Source organism: Carassius auratus, unplaced genomic scaffold (assembly GCF_003368295.1).
Source record: "Carassius auratus strain Wakin unplaced genomic scaffold, ASM336829v1 scaf_tig00214480, whole genome shotgun sequence".
Taxonomy (NCBI): domain Eukaryota; kingdom Metazoa; phylum Chordata; class Actinopteri; order Cypriniformes; family Cyprinidae; genus Carassius; species Carassius auratus.
The window spans coordinates 798,126-821,049 of NW_020527673.1; the positions used below are offsets into that span (position 1 = coordinate 798,126).

A 22,924-nucleotide genomic window follows, 5' to 3' on the forward strand; every position below is an offset into this window, starting at 1 on the left:
TTAATGATTTAATATCCATCTGTTACATCGCCATGTTTCAAGATCTAACCCTTGTACGCCGACAGCAGAGCGAGAGCAACAAACAGGTCTCTCTGGCGGTTGTACGTGTCTTGGAAAGCGTTTGCAGCACAGGAGCAGTGCTTTTCCCCATTTTCTCGCCACACTCCAATTCCAAATGTCTGCTTTGTCATATTAATACGTGAACACAGAAGCTGAAGAGTGCCTGAACTTGTCTATGGAATACTTCAGAATGACAGGCCTGTCCATATACAGTACTCCCCCCAGAATGGAAGTGGTGGGACATTACTCATTTACTTTCAGAGTTGCTGAGGTGTGGATTAGGAGGCATCAGGTGTCACCGTTGGACGTCTGCTGAAGAGTGATGCTGTAAGAAGCCTCTCTTAAATGAAGCATGGAATCAACGGTCCCCTATGATTGGGTGATTTCCTTCAAAGCTGGCCCTGTTTTTCTAGGAGTAGTGGTCATGGTTGAGTCATGTGACTCAGGGAGAGGGTGGGACTCACACCTGACTCAGGTGAGAAGAGTTCTCTTGATCTTCTTCGGTAGCACTTCGACGCCTGAAGAGACTGTTCATCACGTACATGTGTCTATTTCTGGAGCCCTTTCTGGACCTTGCTGAACTTGGGCCATGTTTGGCACTGGGCATTTGGTGTCTCCTCTGTCTTCTGCGGTCTTCCACTCTTCGGCTGCGCATTTGTTCCCAGTGTTTCCCAGCAGGTTGAGCTCACCGCAGATCTTCATCCCCGGGCCTCTGTTCAGCTACGAGCTCCTGCGCAGTTACCTGCAGCCCAAGCCCTACAAACAGGCTCTGCTATTGGCCGCTCAGTCCACAGGACGACATGCTGAGATTATCGGTGAGCCCATCTGACATATTAAATTAAACCATCAAAAGATTGTAAGTGCTGTGTAGCCAATCATTTATTTATTCTTGATTGGCTATCAGCTATCAATTAGAGGGCTTAATGAATGCTGCTTTACAAACTCAAGTATTTTTTTATCATAAAAATAAACAAGTAGATGTTAGAGTTAGAGGCTCAATATGTATATATAGATTTTTTTCAATAAAAGTAAACAAGTAGATAAAATAGAAATAGATTATAGATTGTTTGTGTTTGAGGGTCAAGTTTTTTTATTATCAATTAGAAAAGCAAGTAGATAAAGAAGAGAAGGTGCTAGTGTTAGAGGGTCAAGTTTTATATATAATAAATAAATAAAACAATTAGAAAAGGAATAGAGTGCTAAATAGAATAAGATGTCAGAGGCTCAAATTATTTCATTAAATAAAAGTAAACAACTATATTTTAGAAACAGAATAGAGAGTGTTCGTTTTAGAGGCTCAGATTATTTCTTTAAATAAAAATAAACGTAAACAACCACAGAAGAAATAATAGAAATAGAATAGAGACTAAGTGTTAGGTGCTCAAATTATTTTGTTGAATAAATAGAAGTTAACAACTAGATATACAGTAATAGAAATAAAATAGAGATCGTTAGTGTTAGATGCAATGTTTTATAATGAATGAAAAAAGCAAGTAGAATAGAAAGAAAGTGATAGTGTTAGAGGGTCAAGTTTTATTATATTATAAATAAAAGAAAACAATCAGAATAGAAAAATAACGGAGAGTGCTAGTGTTAGAGGGGGTTTTAAGAAGTAAACATAAAAGAAGTAGATAGAATAGAGTAAGTGTTAGAGGGTCAAGTGTAAATGGAAGAGATGTGATCTTAGCAGGTTCTTGAAGATGGCTTAAGACTCTTTGATCTTTTATCACCCTGATATTGAATATTTATTGTATAATTTGTCACTTATTGTAAGACTACTTACAAAAAAAAAATGGACATGAAATATTTATTTTGCTTCGAAATCACTTTATTATGTGTGAAGAAAGAGCCCAAATAGTGATAGGAGAGACTTTTAAGAAACTGATTGCCTTTGACCCCAATCAATTATGTAGTTTAATAACTGGCTAAAAAGAATCATGTATTCAATAAAGCTGTGTAAATAAAGCCTTTGAGATAAGATTGCGCTCTTATATAATGTGTAGTATGGCAAAAAGCTTGACTGGTGAGATAGCGCTAGGTGTTGTACATTTAATTAAGTGATTTGCTCTTAATAATACAAATGTGTAGCATTCATTAAGAGAGGCCATTTGTGAATCATATTCTCTCATAATTGTCCATCCTCATTTTACAGTATTTAATAGGATTCAAAATGTTTACAAAGGATTGGCTAACAACTCGTAACTAACAATCAATTATCCGGCTCTGCTGAAGAGGGCTTAATGAACGCTGCGCTAATTATCCAATCTAGAGCCATTAGTTCCTTGTCAGCCTCTGGCACTTTTCTAATTGGTGGCTGCGATGTGGCTTCCAGATGAACCCCGGCCAGTGAAGCAGCGGCGAGCTCGGGCCAACTACAGCAGCTGGCAGCTGGAGGAGCTGGAGAAGGCCTTCGAGAGCACACACTACCCAGACGTCTTCATGAGAGAAGCCCTGGCCCTCAGACTGGACCTGATCGAGGCCAGAGTGCAGGTTGACATCGCTTCGATCACTTTGACTGTTGTGGTGCACCAAATAATATGAATATTTACTAAATATTTTTCTGAACCATTAAGTTTATTATTATTTATATTAATTATATTATTTATTTATTTATACTAATATATATTATATATATATATATATATAATTTTCTTTTTTTTTCTTTTTTACAAAATTTGCAGCATTGTTCTTCTTTAAAGTGTTGTTTTATTTTCAAATGCTGTATTGACATAATAACATCTAGAAAAATCTCTGGTTCTCTTAATGAGTGATCTATATGTAGATTTTTCTACTAAAATACTCAACAAGAGAACTCTTGAGAAGCAAAGCTGGAAAGAAAACAAAAAACTATTTAGATTTTCTTAATGAGCTTATTTTTACTTTCCTAAGTCTATTTTTTTCTGCTATTTATTTTTTAAATAAACTAAATCTACTTGAGATGGAAACTGTAAAATAAAATAATAATAATTAATAATAAATGAATACATTGTAAATGTAAAAAAAAATGTAAAGTGAAATCCACTGGACAATTACAACAAAAAACGATTTCGATTTCCAAATATTTTTTTAACCTGTTAACTGTCACTCACATTTTTTAACATAAATTTGAAAGTACATGAATCCAAACCTAAATCTTTATAATTCATGACTAAAAATATTTTGTTACATGATATTGATGTACCATTTTCATGGTAATGCAATGTTTGAATTTAAAATGGGTTTCAAAGGATGAATTTTGAGATTTTAAGTTTTCAAGTGATATATCATTTCTGTTGATTTCTAAAGTGTGATCGAGAAAAAGACAACAAAGAAGACACTTTTTTTTGACAGGGGTCAGAACTCCTGTTATGATGTATAGGTTTTTGAGGTGCACTCTTGCCATAATTTATTACTTTTCCTACATCATTTTTAACAAAAAAGATTGGTAAAATATCTTTTTAGGAGTCTTAGACCTTTCCAACGATATATAGTTTGTCAAGATTAGATTAGATTTAATTGTAATATAGTGAAGTAAACGTAGGTGTCCTGTATACGGGACGGGGTGACAGTTAACAGGAGTCTTTTTCATATTTTTTCCACTAACAATTCTTAGGATACAAAAAATCAGCTTGAGAAGCAAACAGAATAACAAGACTTATATCAATACTAAGACTGTGACAGTTTTAGAATTTAGAAAATGTAGAATTTTAGAAAAAATGTCTACGTTCCCACAGGTGTGGTTCCAAAACCGCAGGGCTAAAATGCGGCGACAGATAAAGCTCCAGAGCCAGGCAGGAGAGCAGTGCGGCCGGTGCGAGAGTGACGACAGATCGGTAGATTCGTCCAGCAGAAGCACAGCTCCAGAGCTCCACAGCAGCAGCAGCCCAGGCCGGGACAGCAGGCACAAGACTGGAAGCCCCACTTGGTCCAAACCGTCCTCATCAGCTATCCACAGCCCCATAAGCGACATGCATCAGCGGCCAAGAGATCAGGAGGAGTCAGAGGAGTCCAGTCCAGAGGACTTCCGCTGCTGCAGCATTGCCAAACTGAGGGCGAAGGCCAGGGACTATGAGGCAGAGATCCACAGCACTGTGGCCAAGGCCAGCAGAGAGAGACAGCTGAAGACCCAGGGATCTGCTGCAGGCCCGGACAGAGACTAAAACAGATGCAGCCGTTACACATTACCTCAGAACACGCTAGAAATCACATTCAATGTATTATTTATTATTATTCACAATTACACAAGCAATGAGGTTAAACAAAGTGACTGAGAGCAGCGAAGCACACATTTCTTCACTCTAATTGTTTTTGTTTCTTAGATTCTCACAATGTCATGTATTATCTGTGAAACCAGTAAACCCTTTTCAAATTTCTGGGATTCTCAGAAGCAAAAGTCATGGTAGTTAAGAAAACTTGGTAACACTTTAGAATAAGGTTCCATTAGTTAATGTTAGTTAACTACTTTCGTTAACATGAACTAAGCAAGAACAATCCTTCTACAGCATTTATAAGTCTTAGTTCATGTTAATTTCAACATTTACTAATGCATTATTTAAATCAAAAGTTGTGCTTGTTAACATTAGTTAATGCATTGTGAATTACCATGAACTAACAATGAATAACTGTATTTTCATTAACTAACATTAACGAAGATGAATAAATACAGTAATAAATGTATTATTCATTGTTTGTTCATGTTAATTAATACATTAACTAACATTAACTAATGGAACCTTATTCTAAAGTGTTACCGAAAACTTCAATAGGGGATGAACAAACTACAACAAATCTTTTTTGTGTGTGTTTTCCCATTTACCCTAATAGCAAAAATACAATGATAGTGTTTCTATGGCTTGACATGCAAGGGAAAAAAATCTAGATTGATTAGAAAGATGTCAAATTTGCCATCATTCTCTCATAAGTTGTTTTAAAAACACCCAGCAGTGTTAATTTTTATATAATTTAATAGCAGTGTAATATAACACAATCTGTAGTGTAATACATGTTTTAAAAATGTAAAATATATCTGTAGAAAAGCGTCATCTCAATTTTGAAAAGGGTCTGTAATCAACATATCAACAAATGTGAAGCTTAATGTATCTGCGCTTTTCTTAATTTTAAATGTTTTCTTTAATTATTATAAGGAGCAATTTCTATACAGCATTTAACATTTTTTAAGGTTGCTTGCTTGGCTTTCTGCCTACAGTGGACATTCCCAACGGTAGTTTTCTCAGATGTTATTGGACTGAGAGCTAGTGAACAAGAAGAGCTAAAAGAGGAGCTCATGGTGATCTCATCGATGGCCAGCTCTCCTGTTACTCTGTGTGAAAACACAGGATGTCTGCAAGCTGCCACAAGCCCTTCACAAACACAATAGGGACTGCTGAAAAATTACTGTCTTTTCTGACAAATGTGCTTTTTAAAGATGGCAACACACTTTACATGTCTTATTTTTCACAATAGGTGTTACTATTTGTGCTACATTTGTTCATATTCTGTAATTATTGCATCCTTTTGGAAATCACTTTTTAATTGCATGTTCCATGCTGAACATTTACATGTTTTTCAAGAAAATGTGCTACCTAAAGGGATCATTCAACCATAAAATTAATATTCTGTCATCATTCATGTTTTTCCAAACCTGTATGACTTTCCAAACTATTTTTTCTGTGGAACACAGAAGAAGCTCTTTTGAAGAATGCTGGTTGCCAAACAGGTTTTGGGTGCCATTGACTTCCATAGTATGGATATAAAATATGGGACCTGAAACTGTTTGGTTAATGATGCAGAATGTATATTCGGAGTATCTGTTTAAATCCACTTCAGATAATCCTGGGAAATGTTTGTTCAGAACTGCAAACCCGGATGACTTGTGAAATGCAGGACAGCGCTGGTGTATCTGAAAACATGGACCGAATACCTGCTTCTTGTCAAACTAATTTAAAAGTTCTCAATTAGGGAATGTCCAGCTTTGTGCAATGTTTGTGTGACCAAGATGGTGTTGAAGAGCCTGGAATTGCATTAGTGTTTAGGTCTATAGGTCTATCTCTGAGAAAGGCTGGAGTAAGAGTGCCCTCCTCTGGGCAACAGGGTCCTCTTGAGTTAAAGGGCATCTTGTCTTGAGGTTAAGCCGTTTTGTTTGAACACAACAGTCTATGATAATATCATGCATGTGAAATCTGGAAGAGGATTGGATGTGTAACCATTAGCTCATATTTTCACAGCTTCATCATAGTCAGGTTTCCGTCTTTTTGAAGTCCGGTCAAGCTATAAATAATCCCACCCATCCACAACTTGAGATGCTCACCGTGGGTTACCTTAGTCAAACTTAAAACCATCAGAGGAGGTGGATCATCTGAAATTACACTGAAAACAATCTCTCTCTGCCTTAAGACAGCTGAACGGTGATGGTATTTCTCTTTACACTAGGATTATATACATCCAGGACAGCAACGCATAGATTTTAATTAAGTAAATTAAAGAAATGTTGCTGTTAATTGTAGATATTATGTTTATTAAGTAAAGTTTAGACCATTTAAATGAATATATATATATATAAAATGTTTATTATTGTTAAATTAAAACAAAAGGCTGAATATTTTTTTTTTTCTTCATTTCCCATGGGTTTGTATTCGCCTGTGCAAATGAGGCGGACAGTCTGACCTTGTTAAGACACCATTGTAAACATTCATATTCATGCAGCAATAATTTGAGCTGATCTATGATGATGGTTGTAAACATCTTCTGCAGCCCCCTGTGGTTTTATCATAAACATATTACACCTTTACAATGCCTGTGATATGAAAATATAGGTCATTCTTGTTATGAAGTACCTTATAAACAATGTACTTAAATGAATGTGCTTTTGTTGCAGTTTAAGAAAGTATTTTTATAAAGCATACACAGGGCTTTCAGAAATGTAATCTGGGAGAGCTGAGGCATTAAAACTTTATTACTTATAGCTTCGTTATTTACTAACAGGATATAACCTATAATAAAGAGTTAAAATCCCTGCTCAGTGAGCAATTTGCTAGTGTTGACCTTAAATTCATTTAAATTACTTTAATTCATTTAACCTTTTGAATTTTAGTATAATATCATGTTTTCTAAAGAATATCTTTGAAAAGATGGACTGCTTGAGGCAAAATGATAACTTGCATTTGGAAATGATCATTCATGGTTGTGCTGTAGCTTTCCAAAATGATAAAAAAAAACAACAACTTTATTTTCATTGTTAAACACAAACACAATCATTGCTACAATAATAAATCTATCTATCTATCTATCTATCTATCTATCTATCTATCTATCTATCTATCTATCTATCTATCTATCTATCTATCTAATATGAATAAACCAAGAAATAAAGCAAATTCTAAATGTTGATCGATATAGTCTATATTTTAAGTAATATTTTAAGTGCATTTTTTTCAGCTGCTTTAACCTAAGTCTGATATTATGACTAAAATAATTTATATTCCTAGAAATTTGAATGTAAGACATTGTAATATTTAAGCAGTGTTGGGTGTAACGCGTTACAAAGTAACGCGTTACTGTAATAATATTACTTTTTTCAGTAACTAGTAGTGTAAGGCATTACTCGTCTGAAAATGGTAATATTATTACAGTTTTCCCAAGCTAGTTACTTGCGTTACATTTGCCAGTAGCACCTTCATCACACACAAGGCACACAACACAGAGAACAGAAGGGAAGGGAAGGAGGGCGTGAATGGAACAGTGATTGGTCTGGGTTTGGCACGAGGTATCATTTACCATCACTGATTGGTCGACAGCCGGCAGCAGAGCGGCACGCTCAGACAGATGGGGAAAAATGGAAGCGTCAACAACGGCAAGCTCTTTTTCAGAGGAAGGTTCCCAGCAACAGAAAGCTAGTTTCGACGGGTGGAGATTCAGTAATTATTTTGTAGGAGTGCTCCGATCACGATCGGCCGCTCGTTAATGCGCATCTCAGTAAAGCCGGTTCTCTAAAGCGGTTTATTCCATCAGGTGCGTGAACCATATGTTCATACAACCGTGCCAATAAACGCTGAAAATGAACGTGGATTTGCGCATCTTCTCAGTTAATAACGGCTCTGTGTAGTAACAGCTGCTCTATGTGAAATCACGCACCTGATGGAATTAACCGCTGATTAGAGAACAGGTGTACTGACGAGCAGTAATATAAGTGAGTTGTGTAAACAGTGATTTATGTGACTTCAATTATTTCTTATTAAACTGAAATCGAAAAGTAAAAAGTATTTTTTGGAAAAACCACATCCTGGTGTTAGTCTTCATATGCTGCTGAATAGTGTTAACACGGATATAGAAAAATAAGGAGTGCAAGAGATTGATTCCTAATGTCAGTTTATTTTTAATTAATACTACAGTAGTTCGGTTCCCTTTACATCTTTAACTACCCGTTAATTTATCAATTGAATGGGTGACCTATCCTCATTAATAGAGCAAACATTTGCCCCCCCTGAGAGAATTGGCAGGAGCCGCCACTGATAAAGACCCTAAAGAACACTCCTCCTTTGTATGTTCTCCCTCCATCTGATGCATCTCAGGCAATCATAGAGTAATTAAGAAAAAAAGATGTAACTAGTAATATAACTAGTAATATAACTAGTTACTTTCTCCAGGGAGTAATAAAGTAAAGTAAGGCATTACTATTTTTGAGAGTAATATGTAATATGTAATATATTACTTTTTTGAGTAACTAGCCCCAACACTGTATTTAAGTAGGTTATGTTAAGTTTCCCGCATGACATGAACTTGAAAATGAACCGCAAAACTGGAATGTTTTTTTTAAAGTAGGCCGTAATTACGTCACATTCCTTGCCATATAACACAGATATAATAACGAGCGAAACATACCCCTTAAAGAAAGATAATAAGCAATTAGCGTTTAATTATTGATGATTTGAGGCTCCTCCCCTTCATTTCCTCTGTTCCTCAGGTGTCGTGGCGGTTGCTCTGCTGAAGGGAACAGCTCTGAGGAGACGCCAGTCACAGATCACACATCCGCTTCAACTCTTCACACTCTTTCATTGGGACTTCCCGCCGTGTCTCCACACTCATTTCCTTCAAGTTCCGTTATTCCGTCGAACAAACGTCTTCTGTTGTCCTTCTGTTATTTAGTAGACTATCTCTGGCGTGTGTTCTGGCATTAAGCGAGGTCTTTTGGAGAGGATGGCGGCGATCAAGGCGCTCCAGCAGTGGTGTAAGAATCAGTGCGAGGGATACAGAGATGTGAGCATCAGCAACATGAGCACCTCTTTCAGAGATGGACTGGCCTTCTGCGCTCTCATACACAAGTTCAGACCCGACCTCATGTAAGAGTCCTTGATCTCTCAACTGCCTTCAATTGTCACTTATTAGGATGCGGAATTTGTTGACACTTTTTTTGGAGGGGGATTTGTGTAAAGTATCAAGCAAGTCTTGATGAGGATAACATCGTATAGCTCAAAGATGTGGGTCAAATATTTGTTTTGACTTGATTGTGAAAAACTGTATATGCTATATTATATTTGGGTGCATATTGTGGAGCTTGTTCACTATTAGAGGAGTAATTAATTGGATTTGAAATGAACCGGCTTTTATTAAATGCATCCATTAGATCACACTCACTCAAATTATTAAAAATTATTTTATTTTTTTATAGATGAGGGAGAAAAGTTAAGTATGAATGTACTGTAGCTGCATTGTTTCTAAAGCCATTGTAATTAATTATACTGCAGTGGAATTAGGTCAGCCGATTCATGGATAGTTTACATCCTGCTACGTGACATACTCTTCCGTGATATTACTATATTAAAGTGATTTTATGTATGCAGCTTTTTGGACTTTATAGAGACTACATGGAATATTTGTATTACAGGACTATTTTGATTGAACTAGTAGAGAGAAAAAAAAAAGTGAAAATAGAGACTTCTCATAGGACCCAAGATTTACACTTCCTTGATTATTTCACATGACATAACATTTACATATTTAACCCAACAATCTTGACCACAGTCTGAATCTATGGGCATGTTGGGTCACCTGCCCATACAGTATACGCTCACTATTTATTCATTCTGAGCCTCTAATGTTATTTTTCTTTAGGCCTACTTCTTGTGTAAAATGTGAATGTTGTATGTTTTGTGAACTTTAAAAACTGTTTGTGTTATTAAACTTGCATCGGCATTATATTCTAACACTTCTCAAGGTTTCTATCTGTCTGGTGACTCATGTTCTTGTTTTCTTTCAGAAACTTTGAGTCTCTCTCCAAAGACAATGTGTATTACAACAACCACTTGGTAAGTTATTCTGTTTGGCCTTGATCATAGGAAATGACCACAGACCTGATGGCTTGACGCATACTGTAGCTTGTGTGTGTGGCGCTTAGTTTTAGCTGCATCCTGTTCAGATGTGTGTTTGTTACAGTCAGATAATGCACACTCTTGATTTTTTTATTAGTATTTTTTTTTTGACAAGTTGTCTTATGTACTTAAACGTAGTTTCTCACGTACTGACATGAGTAAGAGCACTTAAGACTCTTCTCACAGCTTGTGAAATGCATGTGATCTAATGTTTACGGAGTTCTTAAATGGATGAGACTTGTGGCTCAGTAAAAGAGCCTATTTATGGGTCAAGTCTTCCAGCTGTAGCTTTTGGCACAAAGATATCCTTTAGTTTCTGCCAACAATACCTTGCAGTGAAACGTCTAAAGATTCAAGCTTGTACTCTGTGAACTTGGGTTAGAGGGATGAATATTGTCCTAAACCATCCAATTTTATTTTTCAGGGCTGAGTTTTTTTTTTTTTTTTTCAGTGAGTAATTACTACACAATCTAGATCGATTTGGATCCATTTATTCATTTGATAGATTCCACACTTATGCTTTGATCATTTGATCTATTGTTCACAGGCAACAGGTAATTTTCAGTTTATATTATGAACTTCTTTAGAGTGGTAGATTTCAGATTGCTGTAGAACTGTTCAGAGAACTGTTACCATAATTTAATTGTTTGAACCAATTATTTTCATTCTGAAAGTGTTAGCGATTTATATGTAAGATTTAATGTGCATTTGAGGATATGGATGCAGTCTGACCAGGACCAGTGAGTTAACTGTTTTTCATCCCTGTCTTTTTTTTTTTTTTTTTGCTAATGATGAGCTTTTCTTTGCGTTGCTTCCTCGGAGACGTAGTTTAAAAGCCACACACTTTGAGATCTATTACAAACCCTCACCACTTCTATAGATGGCAGTCTGCTGTAGTTTGAACCCGAGCCGTGTGGATTCTGTCCAGTTAATGCATTATAAAGAAGGGTGACAGTCATCACAGGACACCTGATCCTCTCCGTCAAGATTAACTTACCTCTGTTCTACTACTGTATTTACAGATGTTAGTTGTGCATCTGTGCATTTAAATGCAAATATTTCCACAATTGTCCTGATTAAACCCAGCCAGTATTTACCAAAAGTGTTTAGTTCGTACTATTTTCATACTCTGTACTGGAGCACAAAAGAGAAACAGGAAGTTGCAGCTGCATCATGGAGGATATGCCGCCCCTCCTCAGCTGTCCTGTAAAATGTAATGAGTGTGTCCAGTTCAGTCCTAAACAATGGCCTGGTATCCCCCTCTCCTGTCCCCGTTCCCAGGCTTCTGTAAACACAGGAAATGTGCTATTCATTATGTGCTTCCTGCCCGGGCTGTCTTGCTGTGGTGCCAGATTGTGCTGCTTACTGGCCTGTTCTGTTTCTGACGTCTACCTTCTTTGTGCCTGGCCTGTGCTTACAGTTAATTGGCAAAGTGCCTTTCCCCTAGAAAACGGTTTCCACAGCGTGATGTCGGCAGCCTAAAACAATCGTATGAGGTCATGTTGAATGAGGATGTTCAATGGTTGTTATAAACAAAGGGTACTTGTCTTGCGTCTTTGTGGTCGTCAGATTGTTTTTTTCTGTACTGATTCATCCTCCTATTATGTGCTGTTGTAGCTGTGAACTTAATGGCTGATTTGTGTCATGTGATGTGCTCCAGGCGTTCCGTGTGGCTGAAGATCATCTGGGAATCCCAGCTCTTCTGGATGCAGAGGACATGGTGGCTTTGCCTGTCCCAGACAGACTCAGCATCCTCACATATGTCTCACAATACTATAATTACTTCCACGGCCGCTCGCCAAGTAAGACTGTGATTATCCACCATGACAGTGTTTAGAAGGGAAATTAGTTTTTTTTGTCGTCGTATCTGAATTCTGTACTATGTTCAGAATGTTAAAGTACTAGAACACACACTATTTAAAAGTATAGTGAAGTATGCAGAATGTGAAGCATGTATTATGCCACGAACATTTCTAACAGAAGTATGCACCAGTCACAAGACCTCATTACATTGCATCTTTAAGTCTGCTAGTGGCACCCAATTATCCCTGAAAAAAAAAAAAAAAAAAATTCTATATATAATATGTCTTTTTTTTCTCAATGGCTTTTTTCCCTCAGTCGGGGGAGTAGGAGGTATCAAGCGACACGCTGAGGACTCAAAGGAGGTGCCATCAGAGAAGAAGAATCTGCCTGTGGTTGCCAAAAACCACAATCTTAAAACCAATACAGAGAACCGTCCTCCTCAAACTGAAATGCAAAAAAATATCAGAGACAACCATCCTCCGTCTCTTAACATCCAGAAAAGTGCTCCAGAGAAGCACATTGTAGCTGCTTCAGCTCGACAGACTGGCACGGACCGGCAGAAATCTCCAGGGCCGAAATGTGTGCCGGCACCCATCACGCCACTTGGAGCGAGATCTCCTCCACAACCACACAGAGATACTGAGAAGGTGTCAGTTCAGCTTTCCTTTGTTCTGCTTCAGAGTAGGGTTGCAAAAATTGGTACCTCTCCAGTAAATTTCAGAAAATATTCCAGACATTTTGGGAACTTGGGATTTTTTGGAATATTCTGTGGATTTTTGGAAAGTTTCCGGAAACTTTCCACCCCTTTGCAACCCTACTTCTGATTTGGTCTAATCTTAGTTATAAAAATGCATGATTCAGTTATGGTTTGGAAACTGATTTTTAGTTTGCAGAGAGATTTGTCTTTGCTTATAATATAATATTGCTTATAATATAATACAACATAACATTTTTGCAGAAAACTGTTTTGGTGGAGAGTTCGAATAAAACTGGTACATTGAAAGGTGAATGTGCGGTATGTGGAAATCATGTACATCTGGTCCAGAGACACCTGGTGGATGGAAAACTCTACCATCGGAGCTGCTTTAAGTGAGTATTCACTGATGGTTCTTGCGAGCCATCACTATTATTTTGCATAACTATCGATAAGTGTTCATCTGTGGAGTGACTGGAGCGCACTGTTTAGTCCTTTTATTGCCTTGTAACAACTACAATAATGCAATGATTTTTTTTTTTTTTTTTTTTTTTTTTTTTTTTTTAAACAGGTGTAGTGTATGCTATGGCACACTGAAATCTGGGGCATATAAACTGGGATCAGATGCTGGCTCACTGGTCTGCGCTATTCACCGCCATGGCCAAAATGGGTTCAAGCCTACTGTTAAGCCTTTTAAGAGCAGTGGTTTTACGCTTGCTGATTTGGTGCCCAAATCTGACAGTGGAGATCAGCCATCTTCACAGCGCTACACCTCTGTATTATCTGCCCCCATCAAAGCTGCGCCCCGACCAGTGGAGCTCAGACCCGCTTCGCAGTCGTGGACCACTTCTGCTCAGAGGACTCAGGATGCCAGGCAGAAGTTCTTTCAGTCCGGTGGTTCAGCAGCAGAGCATTGGTCCACCACAAGACCGCAGTCAGGCCCCTCAGAGTCCCGCACCAATCAGAACACAAGACTAAAGATGGAGGAGAAAGACACAACCAGTGTCCTGACAAATGGAAAAGGAAACACCAATAACAACAATGCGCTTAATTCTGACCCAGGAGCACAGAAGCAGTGAGTGTCTAGCAATGGTCACTGTCATGGTTTGATCAAGCAGGGCTGGTCAGTGTCGGTCCTGCACACTTCAGCTCCAACTCTAATCAAACACACATGAACAAACTACAGTAATCAAGACCTAAGGGTTACTAGAAAGCCACAGGCAGGAGAATTATCAAGGTTGGAGTAAATCTCTGCGAACTGTGGTTTTCTAGGAACGACATTGGCCACCCCTGGTTTACAGTATTATTATTATTATTATTATTATTATTTATGTGCTTAAAAATACCCTGCACTGTTACTTTTGGTCTGCTAAACTTATATACTCAGTCTGCTGAAGTGGAATAATTTTATGCACAATGCACTTTAATTGTGGGGAAGTAGTGCTGAAGTCCAACTAAATATATATTTAATTGTTAAAGTGGAATTATTGCAAGTATTCTTCAGGTACACTTTAAATATATTACATTTAAAAACTGCTTTTATTCAAATATCATACAGTCCTCATTAATAGTGACAAAGCAGATTTTAGGCTTAATATTAAAGGGGGGGGGGGGGGTGAAATGCTCGTTTTCACTCAATATCCTGTTAATCTTGAGTACCTATAGAGTAGTACTGCATCCTTCATAACTCCAAAAAGTTTTTAGTTTTATTATATTCATAAGAGAAAGATAGTCTGTACCGATTTTTCCCGGAAAAACACGAGCGGCTGGAGGTGTGACGTGTGGGCGGAGCTAAAGAATCACGAGCGCCAGTAGGCTTTTGCCTTGAGCGCATTTGGAAACTGTAACTTTACGTGAAGACAAAACCAAAATCCAAAACAAACCATGGCTTACAGTCAGATTCAGCGTATATTTATGATCCAGAATCAGATCCCGAGGCTGAAACTGAATGAGAGCAGCAGCAGCAACGACTTGCTCCGAGCAGGGGCTCAAACCCAGGTCTCCGATGGGAGGCGGACGCACTAACAAGGAGGCAGAGATATTTGAAGCAGTTTTACTCACCGCCTGTGGTTCCAACACACGATCGTGACCCTTTTTCGTTGGGACTGCATCATCCTTAAGAAATAAACGATACGCAAATCCGTCGTCAAACTGGGCCTTGTTTGTAAAACAAGCATCTTCGAAATGCAGGGAACAAACACTTGCACAACTCCATTGATGCTCTGTAAAAATAAACTCCATCCACTGGTCCCTTAATGCTGTTTCTCTTTTGGTAATCTGTGCAGGGTTGTCTTGCCCTGGCAACCAAAAACGCACTCCTTTTATGACATTTCGCGACGCTCTGATCAGTGAAGTCTGTTGTGCTCTCAGTGTTGTGCTATACGGGAGCGCGCGCTCTTCCGGGAGAAGTGCCCTTAGGACCCATATAAGGAAATTCCGCTCCATCTAACGTCACACAGAGCCATAATCGAAAAAAACTTTCCGAAACTTGTGACAAACCGAAAGGAGTATTTTGGGAACAAAAATACTCCTTCAAACGTACAACCTTAATTTTTGAAACTTTGTCCATGTTTAGCATGGGAATCCAACTCTTTAACAGTGTAAAAAACTCAGTATGCATGAAATAGCATTTCACCCCCCCCCCCCTTTAAGAAACGTGCTAGTACTCAAAATAAGGTTTATAGTTTTTTTTTTATCAGTAAGGCTCAAGCGATATGTTAATGGATTTTAACTAAACTTGGAACAAAATAAATTTCTTTTTTTTACTAGGGAGAGTTTGTAAATTGTATGTTAAACTGCATTTTCATAATGTGAAGATTACAAAGTTTATGAAGGTGATAATCCTATTAATAGGGTTTTTTATTTTATTTAGTTTTTGCCTATCCACTTTTGAAAATAACAAGTGTAAAATTTTGCTTAAGTAAAGCTTTAACTGGGTTTAAAGACATTTAAGAAATACTGTAAGCTTTAATGAATGCTCGGAGGACTATGTTTGGGAAGCAAATTCTGTAATTTACTGCTATTCAGAAGTTTGGGATGGTTAAAATGTTTTTAGAACATCAGGTTTTAGAACATATCAGTATTTAAGCGTTTACGGTTTCATTTAATTGATTTAATGTCTTTGGGGGGACAAAAAAACAAAACTGAAATCTTAAGTCCTAAAAATGAGCGTTCAGCTGGTGCATCTATTGCTTGTATGATCATAGTGTGAATGCTTAATGTATTTGACCTTTGTTACCATCTCTCCCAGGCTAAAAATCAGATGCACTTCTGCTGAAGTCTCTAGCTGGGGGCAGGAGTTACACGGACGAGTTGCAACAGGAAGGAGCTCATATCAGGCCACTTCAACCAGCTCTGCTATCAGTGGCATGAACTCTAAAGAATCCCTCTGCCTCACTGCCGTCAGCAAGGAGCGCAGCAGACCCCCATCCCCACTGCTTTCTACTGCCAAAGGTGGTGTTCACTCGCAGATGACCTTTGCTTGCATGGATTGTTCATTTTTTAAAAATGCTTTCTAAAGGTCGCATGGGAAATATTACCATAAACATACGCAATAAGTAGGAACAGAGAATATAGGCAGGAAACGGGTTAAATTAAGCCACGGGCCAGCATCCATTGTTTTTCATGTAGCCCACAGGAATAAGATTGAACCTGAAGACTGATTTTCACCCTGTAGTATTTTTGTCTTTTCTGTTTGACGGCATCAAATGACATAATTTAATATTGTGCGGCTTGTGCTTTTTGTTTGCCGCTTCGGCTTCAGCCAAAGATGTTCAGAGCTGCGACGGCCCATCTGACTGGAGATCAAAGCCAAAGGCAGCTCCAAATGGACCAAGACTCAAGTAAGTTGGATGAGCCTAGTTATCCCTAATGCTTTCTAATCCACACGAGGGGAAGCAGGCAGAGTCACTCGGGTGTGAGCTGCAAAGACACTTCAGAGCTGAGTACTGACAGTGGGGCCTTTCATGTATCCATCCTCTAGCCGGCGGATGCCTCCTGTCTCCCCCATAGTGTTTGACTGCCTCAGAATGCATCCGCTCACTCTATCCCCAGTCCTCACCAGTCCCAAGGAGTGCTGCGCCTAAACCAACCTCCCCTGAATTGTTATGCTCTTACTTTGAGTTCCTCAGATGAGCATCCTTTTAGCTTTGTTTGCTCCTACTGTATATAAGGTGAGGGCATTTTAAATGATGCTTTTGCATCTTTTTGAAGGTTGCAAATGTTATCTGGATTATACAGTTTTGCAACAAAATGCAGTGCTTCTACTTCGGAATTCAATGTTATTTCCCACTACTTAGTAAGTTTACTAGCAATTTATGAGTGAAAACTGTTTCACCTCCAGTTTTCAGTGTAGTAAGGTTGTTTTGCTATGGATAGATCTCCGGATGACGCCAAGGAAATCCTGATGACTTCAGAAAAAAACGAAAGTGACCATTGTGTGACAGCCCAAAATTCTCCAACCTCCATATCTAACAACTCTAGTTGCTCCATCAGTGTTGCCCCGAAACCAAGAAGGGAACAGCAGCAGGGTACCTGCGGTAAGCTGGTCTCCTCGCTGTTAAGAGCAAACTTGTTTCGCAATTACCAAACTGAAGTTTACCCTCTTTTTCTCCTACTCTGTTTGAAAAGGACCATGTCCATCACCAGGTTCCTCTGCCCCTCTCCAGCCGTTCAGTCCTGTTGTCTTGTGTTTGGGAGAGACCTGTGATGCGCAGGGTAAGTCCAGGCCACATTATCAGTTGTAGCATGGGAAGATTTGCATTTATGAAGATCTTATTCTTTCATCCATAGGTTCTAAACCTGACTGTTCCTTGCCCTCTGAGTCCAGTCACAAACCTTCACCTCCAAAACAACCTCGCTGCGGGTCGACAACGTCAAGTAAGCATGCTCTAAAACTATGCAAACATAATTTCTTTAAGAAAAAAAAAAAAATGAATCCTATAATATGTAAGATCATATTTAATTTCGTGTGTGTGTGTGTGTGTGTATATATATAATATATATATATAATATATATATATATAATATATATATCTTTTTTTTCTATTTTATTTATTATTACTATTATTTTTAATTATAGTTAGTAAATCGCTTCACTTGTATGAAAAAACAGAGGCTTGGTCAGTGTGTCCTAATCTTTTTGCTGAATTTGTGAAAAATTCTTAAAGAATTTTCTTTTTATTGTGAGTTCTTTATCTGAAACCTCTTTCATGTTTGACCACATTTAACCTTCAGCTTTTCATATACACTAAAAAGCAGTATTTATCACTTTAGGTTACGTAAATGGAAGTATTTCGTCTACAAATGTCTTGCTGCATGAAACAAAACTGCCTGCTGTAAGTTATTGCAAAAGCTAATCTCGGGAATATGTAATCTCAGGAATATTTTTCTACATTAAAGATGTCCTACCCATGGTTTTCCTGGTTACATAATTTCTTTTCAGATGAAGCCTTGCTACATCACACCAGATCAGATCTCAAAAGAGTTGCAGGACATTGAGAACAAGCTGAACGATCTGGAGAACGAAGGGGTGGAGTTGGAGTGGAGGCTTCGCGTTTATGAAGAAGGTTTGAGATCAGATGTTACAGTAATTAATGTAATGGCAGCATTCCGCATTTCTCAAAGACAAATATCTGAATTGAATTTTAAAGTTCCCAACAACAATTTTCAAGGTTGTTTAGGACAAAAGCTTATTGGGACATCAGATGTTCCTTTAGTTGCAATTTGAGATCCATCTGAAGTGTTTTAGACTGCATGTAGCAGCCCCGTATATGTGGTTCATTGAGTTATGCGAGTCGCGCACTCATTCCAAACCTGTTAGCTGAGCCCGTCCACCTGGGAGTTGGAATTCGGATGTAGCCTTTAGGGGAAGGCTGTGGCCAATAAAGGGCTCTCGATTCCAGCTGCCAGGGCCAAATGAGGCGAGGCGCTGAGGAAGCTCCCTTTCCTCCTGAGGGATGCTGGGATGGAAATGGAGAAGCGGCGGTGGGCTGCTAGCTGAATGGGGCGAGGGCACTTGATTGGCTCTTTTCAAGGTCACCAAGGCATAGTAATATCATCTCCAGATTCGCTCCTCCTCCAGTCACCTGTCCTGCTGCTAGCAGCCGGTGGAATTTCCTACTACCTGACTGCCTCTCGGTCCCAGCAAAGCCGAAACCACCACTTGATCAAATTAATTTTGTGTGTGCATGATTTGTACTTCTATTTATTTTTTGTACCACCTCAAGGCAATGTCAAAGGAAAACATGCTTTTTAGCCCGCTTTAAAATGCTCTATTAGGAGACAAATAGAATTCAATCATGGCTAAAATAGAAGCTGAACATGAGCATTTTGGATGCCCGTCTCCAGAGCACTTTAAATTGTGGCTTGAGGTTGAGTGTCTTATGGATAGAGCAGTTAGGACCTTGGTGTCCTCAGTGACACTGGACTGTTTTACAGAGGGTCATGGGGACCTGCTGATGGATCCCTTGATGGTGGACTGGTTTAACCTTATTCGGAAAAAACAAAGCTACATACGGAGGGAGTCAGAGTTGATGTACATGTAAGTGATCCCCGTACTCCACAACTACGGTTTCTGTCTAGATGCTATTTCTGGATTCAGAAATTCTCAGAATGCTTAAAGGGATAGTTCACCCAAAAAAGGAAAATTGTGTAATGAATTACTCGCCCTCTTGTTGTTCCAAACTTATAAGACCCATTCATCCTCTGGAAACAGATATTTTTGATGAAATCCAAGAGCTTTCTGATCCTCCCATGGACAATAATGTAACTGCCAAAATCAAGGGCCAGAAACGTAGCAAGGATCATCTGTAAAATCCATGTGACATCAGGGGTTCAACCTTAACTTTACGAAGCTACAAAAATACTTTTTGTGCTCATAGAAAATAAAAACAATGAATTTATTTAACAATGTGTCTCCTTTGCGTCATCTTGGTGTCTATGGAAGGGTCAGAGAGCTCTCACAATGCATCAAAAATATCTTAATTTGTGTTCTGAAGAAGAACGAAGGTCTTATGGGTTTGGAACAACATGAGGGTGAGTAATTCATGACGGAATTTTCATTTTTGGGTTACCCATCACTTTAATATTAAAAGAAAACATGCAATGGAGAAAACCAGCCATTATAACTAGATGTTAGCTCTTAAACGGCGGTCTCGATCTTTTTCAGAGCAAGAACGCAAGATCTGGAGGAGCAGCAGCCTGGGGTCGAAGGAGAGCTCAGGAGATTGATCAATAAACCTGGTAAAAATTAGCCTGGGTTACTAGTGTAATACCAATATCGTTCAGCTTTTTTTTTTTCATTAGAAATAGACTGATCGTTTTTGGGGGAAGTGATCAATAGCTGTGTTCTGTTTTTATCTGCATTTTGAAGTATCGCTTAAGAAACGAGTGAAGGAAATGCCATATTTCGAATGAAAATGGTTTAATTTCCTCGAGGTGGTTTTTGACTTAATGAAATTGCACATGTCTAATACACACACACACAAAAAAGAAAAGTTGAATGGGACATTGAAACGCATTTGCCAATAAATGTGACTTTGCATTATGGGAGGGCATAACCTGACTAGCCGGCGGACCGATCTCGTTGCACAGAATCTGAAATATTATGGTCATTCTTGAAATGCCTTAGCAAAGTCTGTCGTCAAAGTACTTCTTTATAATTGCCTCCTTCTGAAAGCAATGACTGCATTTGTTTCATCTGCTCGCTCTGGGGCTCGAGTAATTTATTATAGCCAATGTCAAAATTATTATATTCATTGGCTTTTCCTACTTTTCTTATTTATTGCCAGGTCATCAGGAAATTACAATGTATTTTTTTTTTTTACTCGTCGGATGAAAATGGCTTATTTGCCAATGTTTTATGCAAAATTCCAGTTTTATGCACAAGTTAAATTTGCTAATTTGTATAGAAACCCAGCTAATATCTATAAAATATTTGTTCGAGAAGAATCTTCCTTTTTTTTTTTTTTTTTGAAAGTTTCTAAAAGTAAATTGAAGGGAATGATTTGTTTAAAGATTTTAGTATTTATTTAATAAAACTTTAATTCAACAAATTGCAATAAGAAGCTTTTCTTATATATCTTTACTCTTTTGGTTGCTATGGTAAGTCTGCATTTACAAATCTGCACCAATTATAAATGAAGCTTATTCTTAGATCTCTTGTGACACATGGAAGCAGTTCTCGGACAGGTTCCGAGCTTCAAATCATCAGTAATTATTTTAATAATGACACAGTGTTTTAACCAGATGTCGTAAGTGATGCAAAGTGAAATTGGAAAAATGTCAACTTTTGAATCCAATTCTATAATAAAGTTTAAATGTAATAGCGGTATTACTTCATTTTGCACTTGTACTCTTTATAACAGCTGAAGGGGAAGCCATGAAATGTGTATGTTTGCGTATTAGAACATGTCAAGACTTTAGATGAGAAGACGAGGGAAACCGAGCTGTTGAACAGACTGATGAAGATCGTGAATGACAGGAACGCCATTGTTGAAGGACTGGACGAGGACAGGAGAAGGTAAGTCAAATACTGTCATTTTAAATGTGGTCGATTTTGCAAAAGCACATTTGTGAATGGAATCTGTCACATTTTAAGGGAGGAGGAAGAAGATCAACAGTTGAATGAGATGATGCAAAGACTGGGTGAGAACTTGTCCCTCTTGTCATTTTTATCTTGTTCTGAGAGTAGATTTGACATCTTAACTGTTAACATTCTTTCTAAATGTCTGGTTTTTTTTTGATGCAGGTCTTTCGAAGTTTAAAAACAAACGAAAGTCGTCCTTCTCGAGGTTATTTAGACGGAGAAGTAAAAAAGCTTCAATGGGATAGTGAACTTGAGAGCTGCTGGAGTGAAGTGATCCAGAAGTTCTGCTCTAGGTTTCTCCAGGTGACATTAGAAGCGGGATTTGTATAACAATCATGCCAGGTGTTTCAGGGATTTAAGAGTTCTTGGAGCAAAATGGTGTTCTGTGTAAACGCTTTTCTTTTGTAGTTATTTTCACTTCTTGATTTGATTTAAGATGATAATAGTTCTATTCATTTGCTTTAAGTTAGCAACACATTGGTCCTATATGCTTTTTGCCTTTACTTTAAATGTGTGGGCTAGTTTGAATAATTATTGTTCAAAAACAACATTTATTTTGTTCTCTTGTCGTCTTCCACCCCCACACTTGTTCAGACATAAACGGTAACTTATATTAGCAGATGAACAAACAGATGCCCAAGGCTGGCTGAAACGTGCTACTTGACTGTGATCCAAAAATCTGTGTGGAATCTTAATTTAACCCCAACCCCCTAAAAAAATACATTCTAATCATTGACCTGCTAAATCTAGAGGTCTTGAAGATGCAGTGCTTGCAGTGATCTGAAGGGGGCACTATGAGCTCACATGCATTTGCACAGGCACAGAGTTTTCCTTATTTTATATTCCTGAGAAAGCTAAATCAAGCTGGAGATCAGACAGCAGAGGATCTTGTGTGCTGGAAAGGCATGGATTATTGGTTTTATTCTCTTTTTAAGCCCTCTAACCTAGTTTCAATTAAAAGTGTACCTCATTTAACTTGTGTAAGAAATATAGTCTGTCCAGAGATGTCTTTATACATGTTTAAATATGACTTAACTGTTTGAAAAACCTACACAATGGATGTTTTAAGAAGTTTTAAAAGTTGTCTTGAGAGATGCTTACAAGTGGATGTGCTTTATTTATTGTATAGCCTGTTTGACTTTTACAATGAGTTCTCTAATAAATCTTAATGAAGTTTCTTATGTACCTTAAACCATTCCAGGGTTTTGGTTTTATTTACATCAGCTTTCTTCATGCTCTATTCTCTCAGATGCATGCATCTGAATTGTGAAGCCCACAAACGTTAAATGGAAAAGCCTAATGGTCACCATAACTGAACTGCCCAGTTTATTCCAACCTTTCGTTTGCAGCTCGTAGCTAATTGTTGTCCCCATCATCGCTCGTGCTGTAAAACGGCCCGTTTACACAGCCATCATTTAATATGGGTTTTAGTAAAAT

General features: G+C 38.1%; 2 protein-coding genes across 2 annotated transcripts; both read left to right on the forward strand.

Moving 5' to 3' along the window:
• The first annotated feature begins 418 nt into the window (after positions 1-418).
• Positions 419-4,448, forward strand: si:dkey-43p13.5 (visual system homeobox 2). The gene is made up of 3 exons (XM_026257741.1): positions 419-875; positions 2,393-2,550; positions 3,774-4,448. Exons 1-3 carry the CDS (start codon positions 650-652, stop codon positions 4,197-4,199), a joined length of 810 nt encoding a protein of 269 aa, XP_026113526.1. The 5' UTR covers positions 419-649; the 3' UTR covers positions 4,200-4,448.
• A 4,329-nt stretch (positions 4,449-8,777) lies between these two features.
• Positions 8,778-22,682, forward strand: micall2a (mical-like 2a). The gene is made up of 18 exons (XM_026257731.1): positions 8,778-9,374; positions 10,292-10,340; positions 12,064-12,205; positions 12,522-12,853; positions 13,165-13,295; positions 13,472-13,975; positions 16,151-16,353; positions 16,664-16,742; positions 17,278-17,438; positions 17,530-17,616; positions 17,692-17,778; positions 18,175-18,236; positions 18,344-18,467; positions 19,339-19,441; positions 20,069-20,142; positions 21,307-21,421; positions 21,500-21,546; positions 21,650-22,682. Exons 1-18 carry the CDS (start codon positions 9,232-9,234, stop codon positions 21,730-21,732), a joined length of 2,526 nt encoding a protein of 841 aa, XP_026113516.1. The 5' UTR covers positions 8,778-9,231; the 3' UTR covers positions 21,733-22,682.
• Positions 22,683-22,924: the final 242 nt, after the last annotated feature.

Coding starts and splice junctions, on each gene's coding strand:
- micall2a (XM_026257731.1), top strand. CDS start 9,232: ATGGCGGCGATCAAGGCGCTCCAGCAGTGGTGTAAGAATCAGTGCGAG. Junction 13,296..13,471: donor TACCATCGGAGCTGCTTTAA/GTGAGTATTCAC, acceptor TTTTTTAAACAG/GTGTAGTGTATGCTATGGCA. Junction 21,422..21,499: donor CTGGACGAGGACAGGAGAAG/GTAAGTCAAATA, acceptor TCACATTTTAAG/GGAGGAGGAAGAAGATCAAC.
- si:dkey-43p13.5 (XM_026257741.1), top strand. CDS start 650: ATGTTTGGCACTGGGCATTTGGTGTCTCCTCTGTCTTCTGCGGTCTTC. Junction 876..2,392: donor ACGACATGCTGAGATTATCG/GTGAGCCCATCT, acceptor TGTGGCTTCCAG/ATGAACCCCGGCCAGTGAAG. Junction 2,551..3,773: donor TGATCGAGGCCAGAGTGCAG/GTTGACATCGCT, acceptor ACGTTCCCACAG/GTGTGGTTCCAAAACCGCAG.